Source organism: Wasmannia auropunctata, unplaced genomic scaffold (assembly GCF_000956235.1).
Source record: "Wasmannia auropunctata unplaced genomic scaffold, wasmannia.A_1.0 LD336049.1, whole genome shotgun sequence".
In the NCBI taxonomy this organism is placed as follows: Eukaryota; Metazoa; Arthropoda; class Insecta; order Hymenoptera; family Formicidae; genus Wasmannia; species Wasmannia auropunctata.
Genome location: NW_012026841.1, coordinates 996,805 through 1,015,479, shown reverse-complemented (window position 1 = coordinate 1,015,479; position 18,675 = coordinate 996,805). Strand labels below are relative to the sequence as shown.

The 18,675-nt window shown below is 42.7% G+C and overlaps 1 protein-coding gene across 1 annotated transcript in view; it reads right to left on the bottom strand.

The window, feature by feature from the left end:
- The window catches only part of LOC105451628, a gene marked incomplete at its 3' end in the record, with an annotated part of 81,597 nt that overhangs the window by 13,965 nt on the left and 48,957 nt on the right, over positions 1 to 18,675 (bottom strand). Inside the window, exons 2-4 of the mRNA XM_011692199.1 lie at positions 9,113 to 9,251; positions 7,034 to 7,098; positions 2,505 to 2,756 (exon numbers count right to left, since the gene is read on the bottom strand). Coding sequence (XP_011690501.1) covers positions 2,505 to 2,756; positions 7,034 to 7,098; positions 9,113 to 9,251 — 456 coding nt within the window. The remainder of the gene's footprint in view (positions 1 to 2,504; positions 2,757 to 7,033; positions 7,099 to 9,112; positions 9,252 to 18,675) is intronic.

The window sequence follows — 18,675 nt, the reverse complement described above, 5'->3', positions numbered from 1 at the left end:
TATATATATTGTATATGTAATTCGTTGTAGGGATTTAAGCGTTCCGCGTAGAGAAAAAGATATATATACATATAGATATATATATATATATATATATATATATATGTATATATATCTTTTATATATATATAAAGATATATATATATCTTTTTCTCTACGCGGAACGCTTAAATCCCTACAACGAATTACAAAAATTTTCAAACGAGTGGATAAAAATTCATCAATTTATCAATTCGTGACGATACATCGTGCTCTATCAGTGTGAATCGGTTTCTCAACAGGTTGTCGAAGTTGGGAAAACGGAAGGCGTTGACAACCGTCCCTTTGCGCGTGAATAGCGGGATTCGGGATAAAAGAACCGTAATACCCCCTGCGTCGATTTAATTCTGAAAAATCTGCCGCCTGACCGATTCGCAATCGCCTTCCCTTTTTTTTTCACCGCAAAGTGCTCGTTAAAGGTACAATTCGTCGGTTAGATTTCCGAACGAAACCGTTTCCATTTTGGTGGGTGTTTGAAAACGCCGGGACCAAAGCGCATCGAAAGTAAATCCGATCAAACGCGATGAGGAAAATAGAAGAAAATGCCAGGTATAAAAGCCGCACACGGACGCCAGTCCGGTTCTTTCATTCACCATCGTTCGCTGTATTTACATGACGTGCGCGCGGACTCTTTTAATCCGTTCCTGTTATCAGGAATATATACATGTATGCAGATATATTTCAAAGTTACAATAAAATCACGACACGTTTCTCCAAGCCGCGGCATCGAGTTTTCTCGCGACGTATAAGGGTAATGGATTACAACACATCTCTTTGATTAACATTAATGATGAGAGCTGTACAACCTGCAGTCCGCGTCTCTTCGCGGCAAAAACGGGCAAAAAATTCCGTTGGAATTTTTTTGTTATGCAGCAAAATATTTGGCATTTCGTGATTCTGCGGTAAAATAGAAGCTATGATGTAAACGAAAGCCATGCGCGTACATCGACGGATGGATTTTACCCGAAATACATACCGCCGCGGCCGTATGTATAAGCGCAAATCGCTTTGTAAAACATACGATTTTATACGGATAAACCTCGAATCCCGTCGAACTCCCGAGAGGCAGTTCAAAACGAGTGCGATCGCGAGCGCAAAAGTATCTTGTTAGCTTTCGTGGTAAATTATTAAACCGAAAGGACATTCACGCGCGGGGGAGAGAAATGAATATTCTATCCTATTATCCTCCACCTTCCCCCTTCCCCATCCCCTTCTCCATCTGGCGGCGATAGCGGTCCTAATAGCGGTCCAGAATCGCGACGGGGAAGGAGGGGGCGGGAAGGGTTGATGAATATTTAGACGCTGCCCACGCATTTCGCAATGTAACTTGGCTATAATTGACAACGCTACCGGTTACTCCGAAACGGATTATCGGGGGAGGGTATATATCAATTATACCGCAATATATTAAATTGAACACACGTCGGTCAAAAATAGACGTGTAAACCTCCCCCCCCCCCCCCGTATTGACTACAAATTTAATCTCGCTGTGCCGCGCTATTAAATGCAAATCCATCGAATAACGAGCATTTAATTGAAGCGCGCAAGATATACAAACCCGATGATGGCCCGGTTCTCCATCCGCGGAGCAGTCGCTGAAGTGAGTCGCGTATGAGATATCAATCGCGCACCAATAAGTTACGCTATTGGAATTACGTACCGATTAACCCAGTGGATGTGTACGTTGGACGAAGATTTTCTCGAATTTTAACTAACGGGTCTTTCACGAATTGTAATTTTTAAAGATAAATGTATGGAAAATTAAAGTTACGATGTTAGCAACATGAAGATGTAGAATCTTTTCTGCGTAAAACGAAATTAGAATTTCACGTCGTAATATTTGTTACTACAAATTATGTAAAGCGCGCCACACGCGCTTGCCAAAGAACCGCAAGGATTATAAAAACCTGTATTTACATAATTTGTAATAATACGATTATCCATCGCGCTTGCATAATTCTTGTGAGGGAACAAGTGCTTTGAGGAGCATCCTGACTGCGTGTTGCAAGGTGTGTGTGCATACGCGTTGTAAATAACTCGAATGAATTTTACAAAAAAAATGTACGTGTACATATACACACACGTTTCAGCGGTATGAAAGTGCGAAGCTTATTCATGAAACAAAAACAGAGATTTTTAATCTTTATAGTGATATTGAATACATAGCGAAAAAGCTATGGGTAATATTTTTTTTATACGAAATGCACGCCAGATTTGTCAAAGAATACATATAGGTGAAAAAAAGTGCGCGACGAGAAGAGAAAAAGAAAAAAAGTTTTTGCTCATCCAGCATTCATCTTTTTTCTGCCGCTGGAGAGACCGAATAATAATTTGCGGCTTATTTTTTGGGCGCCGTGAGTCAGGAATTCCGGTATTCCTGATCCGGCACATGCACAGCCGTCTTTTTTTCTTTTTTTTTACAAAACACGGACAAGAGTTTCCGATAAACGAAGGGTTTATCTTACCTGCGCTCTCCGAAGCGGGCACGTCCGGGCAGGCCTGGTACTTGAAGAGGAGTCTGCTGTCGTCCGTGCAGGTGTCGACGTTGCTCGGCGGATTCGAGCACGTGCCGTGGCCACGGTTGTAGGAAAAGGTCATGGGGCCGCGAAAGGGGCACGCCACGGGGAGCGCCTCCTCGCGGAACATGGAGTACAGCAGCGCATCGCCCGTAATATACGAGCAGAGAGACGCCAGTGAGTTTTTACTGTGGCAAAAAGCTGCAAGAGAAAATTAATTGAGATTAAACGCGCGTTACCGGCCCCCGTTATCTCGTACGCGCGCGCGCGCGCATACAACAACATATGCCTGCATTAATAATAAATCTTATATCCGGCCGCCGCGCCGCGGCGTTTCATAAATCTGCGACCCAAATTTTCCCCAAAATGTATTCCGTTGTACGGAAATGTGACATCATGTATTAAAACCGCCGCGGCGTTGAGAGAGTGACAGAAGTAGGTATACGTTAAATAATTCAATGAAAAGACCCGAAAATTTATGTGTTATAAATGAGAGATACGTTAAATATATTTAGCGCGCGTTCATTTCGTACCGGGCTCGTGTTAAACGCAGGCGTGACGGTGGTATAAGTCATAATTTTCCATATCGGGAGACAGATATCGCAGAGTACCACGAGAGTAATTAATACAAATTCAATTATTTTATAATATCATTTTCTCCGCGTGGCTCAACATGGAGAAAAGAAGGCAATGTTACTTTTTACGACGAAAAGGATTGAAGAGTTTGCTGCAACGGCGAAGTAACCCACATTTCGTAACATTTTATAAAAAAAAAAACGAAGAAAATGAACTTTTAAAGTTCATCACTTCACTTTCAAGTACATTTACAACTTTCGAGTACATTTTCTTCGTTGTTACAAAATTTGAGTTTCAGTTCCGCTGTTGCAGCAAGCCCTTCCATTGTGCATCTAAATTGACATATTATAGGAGCTTGTGTTTCTACTGCAATTATATTCGGCAAAGTCCATAACACGGAAAGAAGGATTTTACTGAAGTATATAAAAAATTAGGTGGATACATATCTGAAAACAATTTTGTTAGACCATCATTAAAATAATTATACAGAAAAAACTCGAGCATGATAAACAATGTTGCAAAAAGTTTTTGACATTCTAACAAGCTTGAGCGTCCTAATTACTTTGATAATCCAACAGAATTATTTTTTCAGAGCTGTACCTAGCTAAACTTTTAGATTCCGGTGTAGAGAGAGAGAGAAAAAGAGAGAGAGAGAGAGAATTTTACAGATAGGATACTGTTACGATCACTCGAGAGAGGTTACGATTAGGAGTCCCGTAACATCGTGAAAACTCCAATTTTGTCGAACGCAATATTGCTGTTATCGGATTTCGTATCACTTGATGATAACGTATCACTTGTACGGTGCGTAAAGTGAATAAAAGCCTCTACAAGCCGCCCCTATTACTTGCCTCACTTCGCCCCTCGCAAAAGTTTCTCCGCGGGCGGTGTATCATTTTTCGAACGAAACCAACGGATAATCGCAGTTACATCTCTCTTTTTTCCCGCGGAGACTATCTCCTCCCCCCTCCCCTTCGGAGAATCACGACGTTAATAAAAAATTTTGCCGGGTAACGGAAAGTTCTTATATCGCCGGTGACGCGGGGAAGGGGTGGACGGCGGAAGGAGCGGAAGAAGCGGGTCGAGTTGGACGATGACGAATCTTCCCTGAGTAGCAAGTTCATACCCGCGGTGGAAGTTTAACCGAGGATATTTCCCTCCGATTTCTCTCCCCGCGGCCGGGCGCGGGAAAAGCGGCGGCGACGGCGAAGTGGGGAGGGGAGGGGGGGCTTCCGCGAAAGACTTCGCTTCGCAAAAGAGACTTAACTTTTCCGCACGCAGGTGTTACCCGCGCGGCCGGCGAAAAATCGAGCAAAAGACTTTTGTCTTCGGTCTACCTCTTTATCGGGAGCGGCATCCCGGAGCTTTCGGAGATCGCCTAAAGCCTTCTCTCATAATTTCAATATTTTCAGGCTGGGGCTGTTTCTTCTTGCACGAGCGTCGTCGTGTTCGGAATTGGCGAAATTTTACGTGTACGCCAAGTTTTTGGTGAAAATATTTTACGGCAGATGTTGCTGCCAAAATAAAATACTCGGGCGTATCGAATTAATGGCACGTTAGGTGTGCCATTTATTCGATTGAACACGTCGCACTTATTGAATGAAAAAAATCCTAATATCCATCCAGAACGTATACAGCGAAGAAGATTCGCGGAGTCTCCGGCTCCTCCGATCGGCGCCGCGCACGTGGCGAACTTTCGCGTTTCTTTAATAAAGTATATGTACGTACGTCGTATATGCGAAAATATTGCGTTCGCTTCGACGTTTCATTCGTCCGCGCTTTGACGTTTCGCCAAGCGGAGTTGCCTGGATTCGCGCCGGGGTTAGGATAGGGGTAGCGCGGCGCGCGTTTCGTCTCCGGCTCTCTCTCTCTCTCTCTCTTTCTCTCTCTCTCTCTCTCTCTCTGTCTCCCATTTTTCCCGGCGACAAACTGTGCTCAACGAAGGCAGTCTGTGAAAAGCGACGGTGCCCGCGGCGTGACACTATGCAGATTAAAGCCCGATAAAACGACGAGGGAGAGAGAGAGAAAGAGAGAGAGAGAGAGAGAGAAGAAAAACGGGAGAGGGAGGGAGAGAGAGAGCGAGAGGGGGGCGAGGGAGACTTTGACAAATCGTCGAAAAATGCCGACGCGAGACGTAGGAGGCGGATCCACAGCGCGGACGCTGTCGCGCTTTTTCCGCCCGTACATGTTGACCTACGCTTTTTTCTTCGTCCCGCTCGAGCCCGAGCTCGAGCGAGTCGGGTCGGGACGGCAGGCAGCTAGGCAGTCGGGATAGTAGCCCCGCGCGCTCCCTATCGCGCATCCGGTGGGCGAAACTTCGGGCTACTTCTTGGTGCTCGTATCGTCGCGCTCGATAATCGATAAAACTGCCGGGGGAAATACATTTCTAGATTGTTCGAAATAGTTGCGCCGACTAACTAGTCGACTCTACCTCGAGCGAGATCTCCGAGAAAGTTCTATAACTCGCGACGTGTATCCGCGTAATTGCGATTTCTCGAAACAAATAATTCTTTTCGCGCACGTTACAAATTTTCTTCTTTGTAATATACATCATCGAGTTTTTATATTTATATATTTATATCGCAATTTCTCGATTATCTCGATTTAAGCGTAATGAGAAAAAAAATTCAAGGACCGGCGTAGAAACTTTAAAAAAGTTGAATAAATTACATTTTTGAGTAGGCATTTACGCACTTTTTCTACGCAGAAAGAATAATTTTTTGCTGAAATGTCCAAAAATTTAGCTACATACAAATTTAAAAATAATTTTGTTGGACCAAAAAATTAATTAAAATAATTAAATAATTTAGTTAAATATACAGATCTGAAAATAATTTAGTTAGACCATTAATAATTTATGTAGGATTAATTATATATGTAGGACGCTCAGGCTGGCTGTTAAAATGTCGAAACTTTTTGCCGTTTTTGCAATATTATCCCACATAACATCCTACATAATTATTTCGATTGTCCCACAAACAAAATTATCAGATCTGTAGCTAAGTTTTAGCTAAATTCTTAGAAAATTTTGCAAAACCGTTCTTTCCGTGGAAAGAACAATCCGTATAATGTATGATATTAGAATGAAGGATTAATTAGTTTTGAGAATTTATACGGAAACGCGGAAATTGATTGTAACTCGAAGGAGGAACAGTTGCCAGTGTTTTTTTTTTCAATTAGATCAAGCCGAACAATTATTCAACTGTTTAACATCTAGAAATCTACAGTGAAGATTTACATTAGCGTTACTAACGGGAGTACTAGCCCGGAAACCGGAACGCGCGCAGCACACTTTAATCCGCGAACGTGCGGAGTGTGAAATACGGTAGCGTTTCGTTAGGAATTATTATCGTGTTTCGACGAGAGTTCGCTCTCTCCCTGCTCGGATGAACGTATTAAACAAGATAGATAGAAAACGAATATCCGTATAAGGCGGATGAGGTGAGAGAGAGAGAGGGAGAGAGAGAGAGAAAGGGCGATGTGCTCTCCCGATCGCCTTTGTACAAGTAAACGAGTGGTAGTCGTGGGGAAGGGGAGGGGAGGGTGGAATTAGCGAAACCGTTTTCGTAACGGCTCTTCTAATGTCTCGCGCTCGTCGCGCCCGTCGTTCTTCACAACGGCGGCGCGGAAAATCGTTAAGTTTCCCCGTTCAAGAATAATTTCCAGGCGCTACGACTCACTCGGCATTCTCTCTCTCTCTCTCTCTCTCTCTCTCTCTCTCTCTCTCTTCCTTCTGCCCGCCGTCATCACGTCGAGCTTTTAATTAACGATCGGCATCCGTAATGAACGAACGAAGCTCTTCAAGGACCACCGGGGCAAATCGTTATCGATCCGGAGAAAAATAACGACACCGTGTCGCGCACTTCGCGTATACTTATTTTCACACTTTTTCGTATACTTACTCTCTTTGTACTGCAGAACGTTGGAATGCTTCTCGTGAATGACGACGCAACGATAGCATGATTTCCTGAAACAGAAAAAGAATTGAAGAGGTCTGAACGAGATCTTAATTTGTTTTTCTTCATGCTGTTTGAGAATGTTATTCTAATATATTCGATTTCATTCTTACGTTGAAATGGACATACAAAATAAAACGATCTGAATAAACTTTGCTCACATTTTGAACTCTAGGTATATACACATTCCTTTTTTGCCTAAAGTACACATTGAAGTCCCCAGGACCCCCATCCATATTTGTTATCATAACTCCAACAAATGTGGACATATTTCACTTGTTTTTTTTTTAATCAATTGAGAATCGATCAAAAAACAGATTCATAATTTATAAAAGTCGAATAGAATTAAAGAGCTCCGAGACGAACGGTTAAAAAGAGAAGTCCAGTACGCGAAAAAATCTCAATTTAGCAATTTGCGTTGGGCTAACCCCAGTGTGTATACTTATATCAGGATTTTTATCGGGGCGGGGAGGGGATTTATCAATTCTCTTAATTTAATGAATAAAAATAGCATTTTTTTGCATTAATGAATTGTTTTATTCAATATTTTTTGGAGAGGGAGGGTTTAAACCTTCCTCCCCTCCTCCCCTCCCTGGATGCGCCCATGCCTAAAGTTAATTATTAAAAATATAAACAAAGTTTGAAAATTACACTTTCAATCCAATACTACTTCTCCTTCAAATTAAATAGAAAAAGTCATTGTTATAATAAATTTGAAATAATGTATCTCTGATTTTCGTTACTGATATATTATGTATATATTGTATAATAGGTATATATAATATATTATATACAATTAATGCAATTTATGAAGAACGTTTACGTCAAACCTTATTTTATTGTATTTTGACTCCGTATAATTTTGTTACATTAAAGGGATGCAGTGACGTTTGAATTTTCGCTATCGTGTCTCGCGGCGCGTTTCTTTTTCAACTTTTTTTTCATATCGTTTGACGGTATATCGATCCCGGACACCTTGCACGGGGCGAGTCCGATAGCGATCTTCGTAAAAACTTGGAGAGAGTCGGCTCGTGTGACACGAGCATTACACGGCGAAACAGAAGCTCGGCTTCCGCCGAGGCTTCATTAGACTCATTACGTGTCCCGGTCTTTTCTACTCCTTTTCGAGAGGAAAGATTTGCATTCTCTGTCAGTAAAAAAAACCGTACCGTTGTCAGGCGACACGGGCCACATGTCAAAATTTTTATGTTTTGAGGTAGTTTATTTTATAGATAAGCGTTACTTAATTTTAAACGAAAGAGTTTCAAGCCGTTGACAGGTTTACCTTCATGCATCATGTAAAGCATCAAGTTTCTTGTAACTAAAAAAGTTTCGAAGTATATAGCTGCACGTTTTCAAAACGATATCGCCAATTTCACGGAATTAAATCGCCACTCGAGAGAAAAAAAAAACAAAGAGAGAATCCAGGTTATTCGGTCGACTGATTTCGCCATATTAGCTTTAGTAACTAAGGCTTTGATCGCTTACGACACGTGAACTGTACATGTTATCTGAATCCTGCATAGATACAGCACTATGGAAATTTTCACAGTAGAAATTTCCTCGCTACAATTGCTCGCAGCACACAAAGAGATTAAAATAAACATGTTATACGAGTAAATAAATCATATCGATAGCTCTTCTATTTTGTTACGATAGTCGAAGAAGCCAATATTGAATTAATTCGAAAAATATCGCTCTTTTATTGCTTTCGATTATTTAGTATAATTTAATTCGACAATGAGGAGATAACGATCTAAAAATGTTTATCCAGAGACAAAAAACACTTTCAATTGTGCTTCTAGCAATAGAGATCTACCTAATTTTATTTGCTTTTCGAAATAAAAAAAAGAATGACTTATTCTATTTGTACAGTTTTTCATCTGAAGATGAGACGATAAATAGAACATCAGTTACAAATAAAATACTCCGTTTCTAAAATAATGGATTTTGTTTCGAGTGCCTTATAACGATTGCACGCAACTGTGTGAAATAGGAAAAAAAAAGAGAAATCGGATTACTTACTGATCTACCAGAAGATACTTGTCACCTTCGTTGTGCAGACACCTGCCCTTGGTGGATAATTCGTTCTTGGATATTAATATTGATTGCCTCACGCCACTTTGGAACCACGCGCCTTCCCACTTCGTGGGAAACAAGCATTCTGAAACGATAAAAAGTAGTTCAAGGTTTATAAATTGTTTCACATCGCGTTTAATGTACCTACTATATATACTATAATGTGCGCTACATAAGATTTTTATTATCATCATTCACTTCGTCAAAATCTACATTGAATCAAAAGCGTAAATTTAAAAATTTAAATCTAAAAATGTAATTACTGTAATTACTGAAAAATCGAGTAATTTTAATCTTTTTGACGAGAAGTCTACGAGTGTTCGCGAGAAAATCAACAGGTATTCAATGTAATATGACGTAAGGTAACGTTCGTTTCTGAAATTCTCACTTAATATCTTATATGCTTGTGGACTGGAATATATCTGGTCGGCATGTTACGCGCCGTACGAAGAAGAAACGGAGGGATGTAATATACCCAATGAAGTAATTCAGGACAAATCGAACGCGAGACCGAAAACGGGGAGGAAGGGGACAAGAGATAGGGGATAAGAGGGGGAGAGAGAGAGAGAAGAGAAATTCGGGATAGATGTGTGGGGCGGAGAGAAAGAAAAGAGGGATCGGCGGGAACACACAACGTCGGTGGCGAGATGGGAATTCCCGGGGCGGGATAATCCCGAGGGCGAGGCGAATTTCCGGAAACTACTGCTAGTATGGAAGGGATACATCCAGCCGAGTTATCGACGATAATCGAAATCCGGAGGAGTCCCTTGTGCCTCGTTCGTCTCCCCCGTGCGTAGGTCCGGCTACTGAAAACGAGCGGAGAAAACGGGGGGAACGGCGGGGCGTATTTTTGAGCCCGACGAGGCGGAATAGGAATCCATTTTCGGGGAACGAGCGGACGCGCGATACAAGATGATGCCTGAACCAAACATGAGGTGAAAATTACGTGAAACAAAAATGATGGATCTGTAACCTTGCTTTCCTTCGTGTGCAATACGTATATCGTTTTCCGAATGAGACGCGTCATATTTTTCAAACGATAAATTCGATATTGTCAATCGTGTTTTATATTAAGTTGCGTGTGTGTGTGTGTGTGTGTTTTGTGTGTTTTGCGCGCATGCACGCGTTTGTGTAATTATCCATATTTATATATATTAATTATATTATTATTTTATATCGCTATACGTATATTATATGTATAACACGTTAATAAGTCATATCTCATTAATTATGTACGAACTTAAATGGGAAGCTAATCGAATAATTATGATTTTATGTATTCAACAAGAGGAAATTTCGCTATACATGCAATCTCTGTTAATCTGGCAGCAATCTAGTCGTTTCTTCGAAATACCGTAATGTCTTCATCTCACCGCGATTCGAATTACCATTCCATACATGTCCGATGTAATTTACATCAGAGATTAATTTAATAGCTTAACTTTATTACAGAACCGCACCGATTTCGCTCTTGCAGAGGTATTCTTCGTTAATATGCTATCAGATACTGCCCCCGAACTCCCTTTATGTATAAAGCAGCGTTAACCAGATCGCTAAAACTAATAGTCTCATAATTTTGATTTACGCAATAATTAGCGGCGTAAATTCCCCGTCCATAATTTACTTGTATTTATTAATAACTCTTATGCGAAGATAACACTGCGCAATTCCCAAACAATATAGGTACGGTTTCCAAGTGAAAGAAATGTAGAAGAGAATTAAACGTCGCGTGAAGACGTATCGAATAACCGCGACGTCGTTTAACGCCTTTAATTAGGCAATGGCGAGCGTAATTAAGAGGCGGACGCGGACGTGAGACTTGGCGCGCGGTGTGAAGGTAATTTAACGCGGGGAAATATTTTCGTAAGGATTCGCGGCGTTAACAAAGGGAATTTTAGCCTGGGAGTCCCGGTAACGAGACAAGACTGTTATCGTTTCCCAAAGTTGACTCACGATGTTGATTCGTCTAATTGGAGGGAGTTTTTTTTAGCTCTGCAGGGGGAGAGGCGGTTAAATGTTGGTTGAATGGTTTACCGACCGTGGGGTAAATAGCGAGTCCATCAAGAATGAAGCTCTGCCGGCTAACGCAAATTTTGACTAGCTGTTTGCAATAACAAGGCGCGAATGAATCCTCCTCCTCTTCGCCCTCCCGCCCCCGCGTCGAATGTTGAGATTGCCCTTTTAAAGTATCCCTGCATCTTCTCGCACGAGCGTTTCCGCGCGCGCGAATGGTCGTTGACACGTCAAGTTTTCGAGGTTTTATTCGACGGTTTGCACAAACATAGCGCTCCTCCTCTTTGTTCAAAGGAAACAGAATTTCCGCGTCTCTTAATGAATGGGTTTAAACAGGCTTTTATATAAAAGTAAACGAGAGGAGGTCAATGCTCTAAAAAATATCGGTGTCATTTTGACACTAGTGGCGTGGATTTTAACATTTACACGGGCGTTTCTATATTATTCTTACCATGTTGATGTGAAATTAATACTGATTTGTGTAAAAAATTCACCTTGTTGCGGTGTCAATTTCTATACACAGAAAAATCGAATCTTTACATTATGGCGATTGGTTCTGTGTAGCTACGTGATGCGCCATTATACCGTATATTGTACACGAAAGAACAATTTTGATGAATCCAAATCTGAAAATAATTTTTGTTCAATAATCAAAATAATTTTGTACGAAAGTCAAACTAATTGCTGGAATATCAAAACGTTTTTAGCAATGCTTATCAGTTTTAACATCCCAACAAATTATTTTGATGATTCAATAAAAAATTATTTTCAGATATGTTTTTAGCAAAATTTTTAGACCTTTCAACAAAATCGTTCTTTCCATGTAAAAGCAAATAGTATCGCATCATAATTTAACACCGCGTTTGTCGGTGTAAAAAATTTCCAATAATTGTTAAAATCCACATCGAAACAGGTTAACCACATAAGTGTGGTGAAATTTTACACCAATATTTTTTAGATTGTGCACGCATACACAACGCGAAGGTCTCATGCGTCTTTTCTTGCACTTGCCGCAAAAAAATCAACCATAATCAATCCTGTCGTTTCGTTCGAATTTATTCTTTAATTCTTTTTTCCAAATAATTCCGCGAGAGGATTGACCCTGACTTTATAGGGTCAATAAGGTGCATTGAACGATTTGTCAATTTGTATTTCCGGATTTCGTGTTAACAAAATGCAAATATAGAGTATTCGCAAAAAAAAAAGAAAAAATGGAGAGAGAGAGAGAGAGAGAGAATGTATTACATTAAAACAATAAACGTTTTACAAACGCAAAACACCGAAATCCGTACCTTTTACCATATGTACGACAAAACGGACATACCGGCGGGATTAACCGGGGCCATCCGCCCGGCCTGTTTATTTTGCATCATTCATGGCAAACAGAAATAATTGGAGGGTCAAAGGAGAGATTGATCATGTGCGGTGAGAAAAAATCATCGACGCACTCAAGGACGGTGGTGGTACAGGTGCCGTTCAGCGAAATGGAGATCGATACGACGGTGTAGGCGCGGGGGTCCCAAAATTCGTCAGCCACCCTCTTTCGCATTCATCTACTCCCCTCCAATCGCCGTTTTAACGTCGGCGGCCCATCCCCCCCGAGCATTTATTTATTTGCACGCGATTCGTATGCCGCGCGTTGCGTCGCTTCTCGGGGCTCAACGAGCGGCGGACGGTGAGACGAAACGGAGGACGAAGAGGAGGAGGGGGCGGCGGGAAGGGCGAGAGAGAAGGACTCCCGAAGGTCGAGTACGCGACGCAGCGCCCCTGGGCGAGGGGTGCGATTCCCGCGAGTCGCGCTATAGGGCTGTAAAATCCACGAGCGAAACTCCAAAACCCGTAATCACAGTTCGCACCAGTCGCACCCACTATGATGGAGCACTATCGAGCGAGAGGAGGATGAAGGGAGAACCGCGCGGAGCTGGAAAAAAAAAGCAGCGGATATACAACTCGAGCCTTTTGCCGTCTGGAGTTTCGAACGTTTATAAACGAATTTTTTTTTCTTCGATCTATTTTTTTCCTCCGGTTGGTCTTTTTATAATATTGTTAAACCATTTTTCAGACCGTTTAATTTTTAGATCCGCAGCTTGCAACAATAATCAATTTTTCAAGTCTATACGTCGCTGTAACTCCTCCTTGTCTGTATCGCCACTCAATTAATTTCGTCGCTTTAAAAACGGCTTCGATTTTCTTCCTTCGGCTCCGAACGGCCACGGCGGGGTTTAAAGAGCAATTAAAAGTGGCGGTGACGCGTTAACGAAGCTTCTTCTGGGCCGGCGAGGGCCGGATAAATCGAGACACGCGAGCGAGAGCACTCGGTCAATCTAGCACAACAAAAGATTTTCCATGCCGGAGAATGGCGGTGGAATAGAGAAAGGGGCGAGAAACGCGCGGGAGAGCTTTTCGACCACACCGGCGAAATGGAATGCCCTCTGAAATTTTATATTTATGCCTCCGTGCCCGTATGACGTGTATGTGTGTGTGTGTGTGTGTGTGTGTGTGTGTTGTGCCCGGTTTTCAGGTAGGAACTCGACCGAGTGGACAAAATCGATATCGGCGTCCGGTATATACGCGTGTCGATCTAACCCGCGGATCGGTAAATTGAAATCCGTATACAACCGCGATATGTACCTCTCCACATATCTCGGTTACCAGTGACGGAGTATCTTGTCTTCGCGAGAGCGCGGCAAGGGAATGAGTCGACACCGATTGCAATTCTCGCGCGTTGCATCCAACGTTCCGCGATCTCGTTCTTCATTCATTTTCGCGAATAGCCGCGTATAAAAAATGGCCGAGGCATATACACGGCACAGTTTCGGTGGATGACCTCCGCAGATTTATATAAGTATATCGTATATATATTGTGCATAAATCCGATAATAATCCTGGACCTGATAATGAAAATTTTATTCGATTGCATATACCTTTAATTTGTATAATAAACGCAAAATTACGAATTTATATTCCAATGAAAAAGAGTAACATATTTTTATTACTTGAGCCGTTTTGCTGAATTTGTTTATTACGCTTGAAATATTGCGGTTATAATATTTCGATCGGGGGGTCATGCTGCAGCTTCGAAATACCGTTATATATAACACATTTTATCGACAGCAAAGAAAATAGGAGGGGAAGCATGAATAGAGATTGTGCGGGAGGAGTGGCAAAACTTATGGATAAAATAACGATAAAACTTTCGTCGCGATAACTATAACGCCGTATCGTTACTTTATGATTATTAGTGATTCTTGCCGGTGGCGCGGAGTCTCTATTTATGGCCTAACACCGATAAGAGTATATGCTTTATACGCACGACGAAGCTACAGAATCAGAATTCCCTCGCTTTAAAGTGTAGTCGTTTACGAGGAATATAAGGAAATATCTCTCACAGAATTATTCAGGCCTTCCCCGGTTTTATGGCGCGAGATTGATATAAATTACCATCAACAAAGATGGGGAATGAAATACGTTGCAGTGAGAAGGTTGTATTCTCGTAAATTGATAAAAAAAAAGGATTGATGAAATTTCTGAATGAAACTTATTAGAGCTTAATAACAGTTTAATAAGTAATTACAAATCATAAATAACTAAAAGTGGATATATAAAATCTCTCTTCACACCGTTAGTTTTCAGTGATTTGCATTTTGCTTGATTTTATCGAGCCGTACGCGAAATATGGGGCCGTCTCGTAAAACTGACCGATGGAACGTTAAATGACTTAACGACCCAAATAAAATTTATTTCAAGATAAAGTAAGGAAATATCTTTTTTTAGTACGTTCCAAGGAAACGTTCTTTCGGCGTGTTAATTAAATTCTAACGGCCCTTATTATTCGTCGGTCCTCTCTCGCAGGGCGTATTACGCTGCCATTCTTGAAATGCCATTGTTCTCTTGTTTTCGGGGTCATCACGCGAGCCTTACTTGAGCCCCTCCAGATTCGGACGACGTTACTTACCGGCGTAAGTTACGATCGCTGTAGCGGCGAGAAGTTGAGAAACGTTCTTATGTGCTCGACACGCAATTAAGTGGGCTTTATTCTCACGGACAGGACATTACTTTCCGTGCCTTCCCCCCCCTCCCCACCTCCTCCGCCTCTCTATTCCCTACCCCTCTCGCTCCTCCTGAGAAGATCCCGCGTCCCCCTCTGTGCGCGCCACCGCCGTCCAACGGTTACCGCACCCTGCTTTTGTTCGCGCGTACAACGATCCCTCGCGCACGAACGGTAATTCACCCCACCAAAACGGCGCACGTTCGCCGACAAAACGATACGCGTGCGCGACATAATTTCGTTAACAAATAACCGTGTTACGACGTTGCTGCTGCTGCTGCTGCTGCAAGCAGCGACGAGCAAGAACAATTGCCATGTATTATTATTGCGACAGTGACGGAGTCGCCGCGCGTGGAATTAGCAAAATTAGGAATTTGTCGCGCAAGAAATTTTGCCGCGCAAGAAGCTGGTCTCTCCGCCGGTCTCCGCTGGTGGTTGTTTGTCAAAATATTTTACGCCCCCCCCCCCTCTTCCCCTATATTAAGTATACAATTTAATTATTATCCCATTTAAATTTAAACGTATTTACAAGGCGGGAGGAACTTTTGATAGCGCGTAGACCAAGGCACAGAGCGTCGAAATTTTCCGAACACGGACGACGTGACGTCCCGTATCGCGCGCCTTCACGCGCGTATGCACCTATTATACGAATAAAGACATTGCACGTTGCTTTCGTTTATTTTTCCTATAGAGATACATATCGACAGGAAGTGAACGCTCCCCGCGACACAATCGACACAGTCCACTTCGAACACAACCGCGCGCAGGATTTTGAGCCCGTCGTCGTCGCGCGCTCGAAAAGCTCGCCCGAGTCCGCGTCGTTACGTCGAGCACAAAGAATGACGAACGGGCGCTCTTTTCGACGCTCGAATATCGCGATTGTTACCCGACTGCGTCGCGACGACCTACTTCCCGACACCGACGCCCGACATTATTTTTCGTTAAACAAATGGCCCGCAGTAGCGCGAGCGCGCGCGGATTTGAGAAACGCAAAATTATGTGGGCTTTATTCTCACGGACCGAGTCATTACTTTCCTCGTGACCTCCTTATCCACCCTGCTCCCTTCCTACCCCTCCCCCCCCCCGTTTCCCCATCTCCCCTCGTCCCTTCCTCACCCCTCCGACACCCCTGTCCCCCTCCACCCCCTCCTCGTTCCGTAACCGTGCGCGGGTAACGATCCCTCGCGAGAGCCTGTAATTTTGCACCCCGAAATGGCCCGTGTCGTCCAATTGGACAACGATAATAAGGACAATAGCGACAAGAATAATTGCTGTACAGCGACGGAGGAGAATCACGGCGCCGGAAGTGATCTCGCTTATTGTAAAAGATTGCCCTTGTCCCTGTCTACAACGTGGAAAGACGATAATACCTCTTAATTAGCCGAGGCTATTTAAAATTTCTTCGTTCAAACGTAGGAAAATTAAGCTCGCTGGAATATCTGGAAGAGAAACCTAATGGACTGTATATGAAGGCTGAACTTCTTCTCATATAATCCCCTTATAACGTCGCCTTTGTAATATTTTCTATTCGTTTTGCTATTCGAGTTACGTAAATTAAAGATTTGCATAAAATATATATCAAATGTATTTCTACGCTTTGAATACCAACGTACCAAATAACTTGCGCGCGCGCGCGCATGCGTGTGTGCACGTGTGTGCTATCTAAATATTAACTTTGTTTATACAAATTACCCCTCCTAAATAAATTTGCATATCGATCGGAAGAATCTGAATATACGCGGATGTACACGTCAAAAGTTTTTAAAACGTATATAATGTATATGTTACATTGCAAATATATGCGCGCGCCTCGGACATTACATTTCCCGTACTTATCCTTTTGCAACAGCACAGCCGGGATAACGAAGCTTGCGAGATCGCAATATATTTCTCGAAAAAAAGATGTACGTCAGCACGCCAGAGATTAATGGTAAGCAAGATATTTTCCGCGGGAGGAAAAAGAGATATCGCGACTGTGAACCGGGTAAAATCGCAATGGAAATCCCCTGATAATTTCGTTGTATTAAATTACAAGCTTAAAATTTGTCGACACGTCGGAAACGAGACGGATATTTTCGCGGGATCTTGATATCGAAAAGCGGACCGATAAGACGCTGCTGCAGCCGTGTTGCGGTACAAGGTAAGGAGCCGCCGCGACGTGACGCGGCAAGAACGAACGTTCGTATAGCAGGCGAACTTAAGGAGATGCGTTTTCATGGATGCTAAATTACCTTCGCGCAGAGTCTCCTCGCTCTACCTCCCCCCCCCTTCCTTCCGCGCTCCCCGTCCACCTTCCACTCCCTTTCGACGTGGAAGTAACGACCCCCGCGAGGCTATAAGTCACCCTCCGAAATGGCTCGCGACAACGTACACCGATGTACGCCACCCTTATTTCGGTGGAGCGACCGTCGTGTGACCGGACGCGAAATTTCTTGATTAAGACGGGAACGCGTGACCCAGCGTGATTATCGCGCGCTCGAGCGGCTGCGTCAATAAATATACTTCATAATTATTATTGAAAAGCACAGCTCCAGCTCTGAATAGATTTATTTCTAATTACTGTCGCAATTGTATATCAATATTCATATATCAATTGATTTTTACTTTTTATTATTCAATAAATACTTCAGTTATATCTTATACTTTAATTATACCTGACTTCAACCCGCTCGTTCATATATCTGTATAAAATAACCCAAACGAAACGTATACACTTATTTCTTATATTTATTCATGAAAAGGACTCGAGACGAAATTCGGATAACTAAAAGTGATTGTAAGAGAGATAAAAGGATTTATTTGTGCGTCACGACTTAATTGTGGCCACGAGAGTCGAAGTACAATCCCCTCTGAAATGTTTCTAACTAAAGCGACATTTGAGCTTGTAAAAATGTATACGAATCTCATCTCGATACAATTTTCAGGAAAAAAAAACAGTACAAACAGTTCTACTCTTAAAACGTGGCTCGTATGGGACGGAGATCGAGCGCGGTGATATTGCAAACGAGCGCAATCACCGCGCTATTTCTGACGATACAGATTTTTGTCTGCGTCCACGCGCGCGGACAAGCGAGCAACGCGTGTCCGCACCGCGGGTATCTTTGTTGCGTATGACTTTGTTGGGGGGCGGGGGGGGGGTTCGCTGCATCTGATACAAATTCGCGTCCGAAATATTGGAATTGCTGCGGGGGGTGAAAAAAAAACCGATACGTGAGCGCGAATGGGAAGACGACGCCGGGTAACGCCGCGTAATCGAACGTAACGTAATCTCGTTATTGTCCCTCGTTGTCGGCGCAACGGAAAAATCTGCAGTCCGGGCGGAAACGCGCGGGCACGCTCGGTAACAGAAAAAAAAAATCGCTCGACCGAATATATAGATTTGCGCGAACGCGTTTTAATGGATGGCCAGGTATTAATCGCGTTCGTCCCCCTTTCTGCCCCCCCCCCT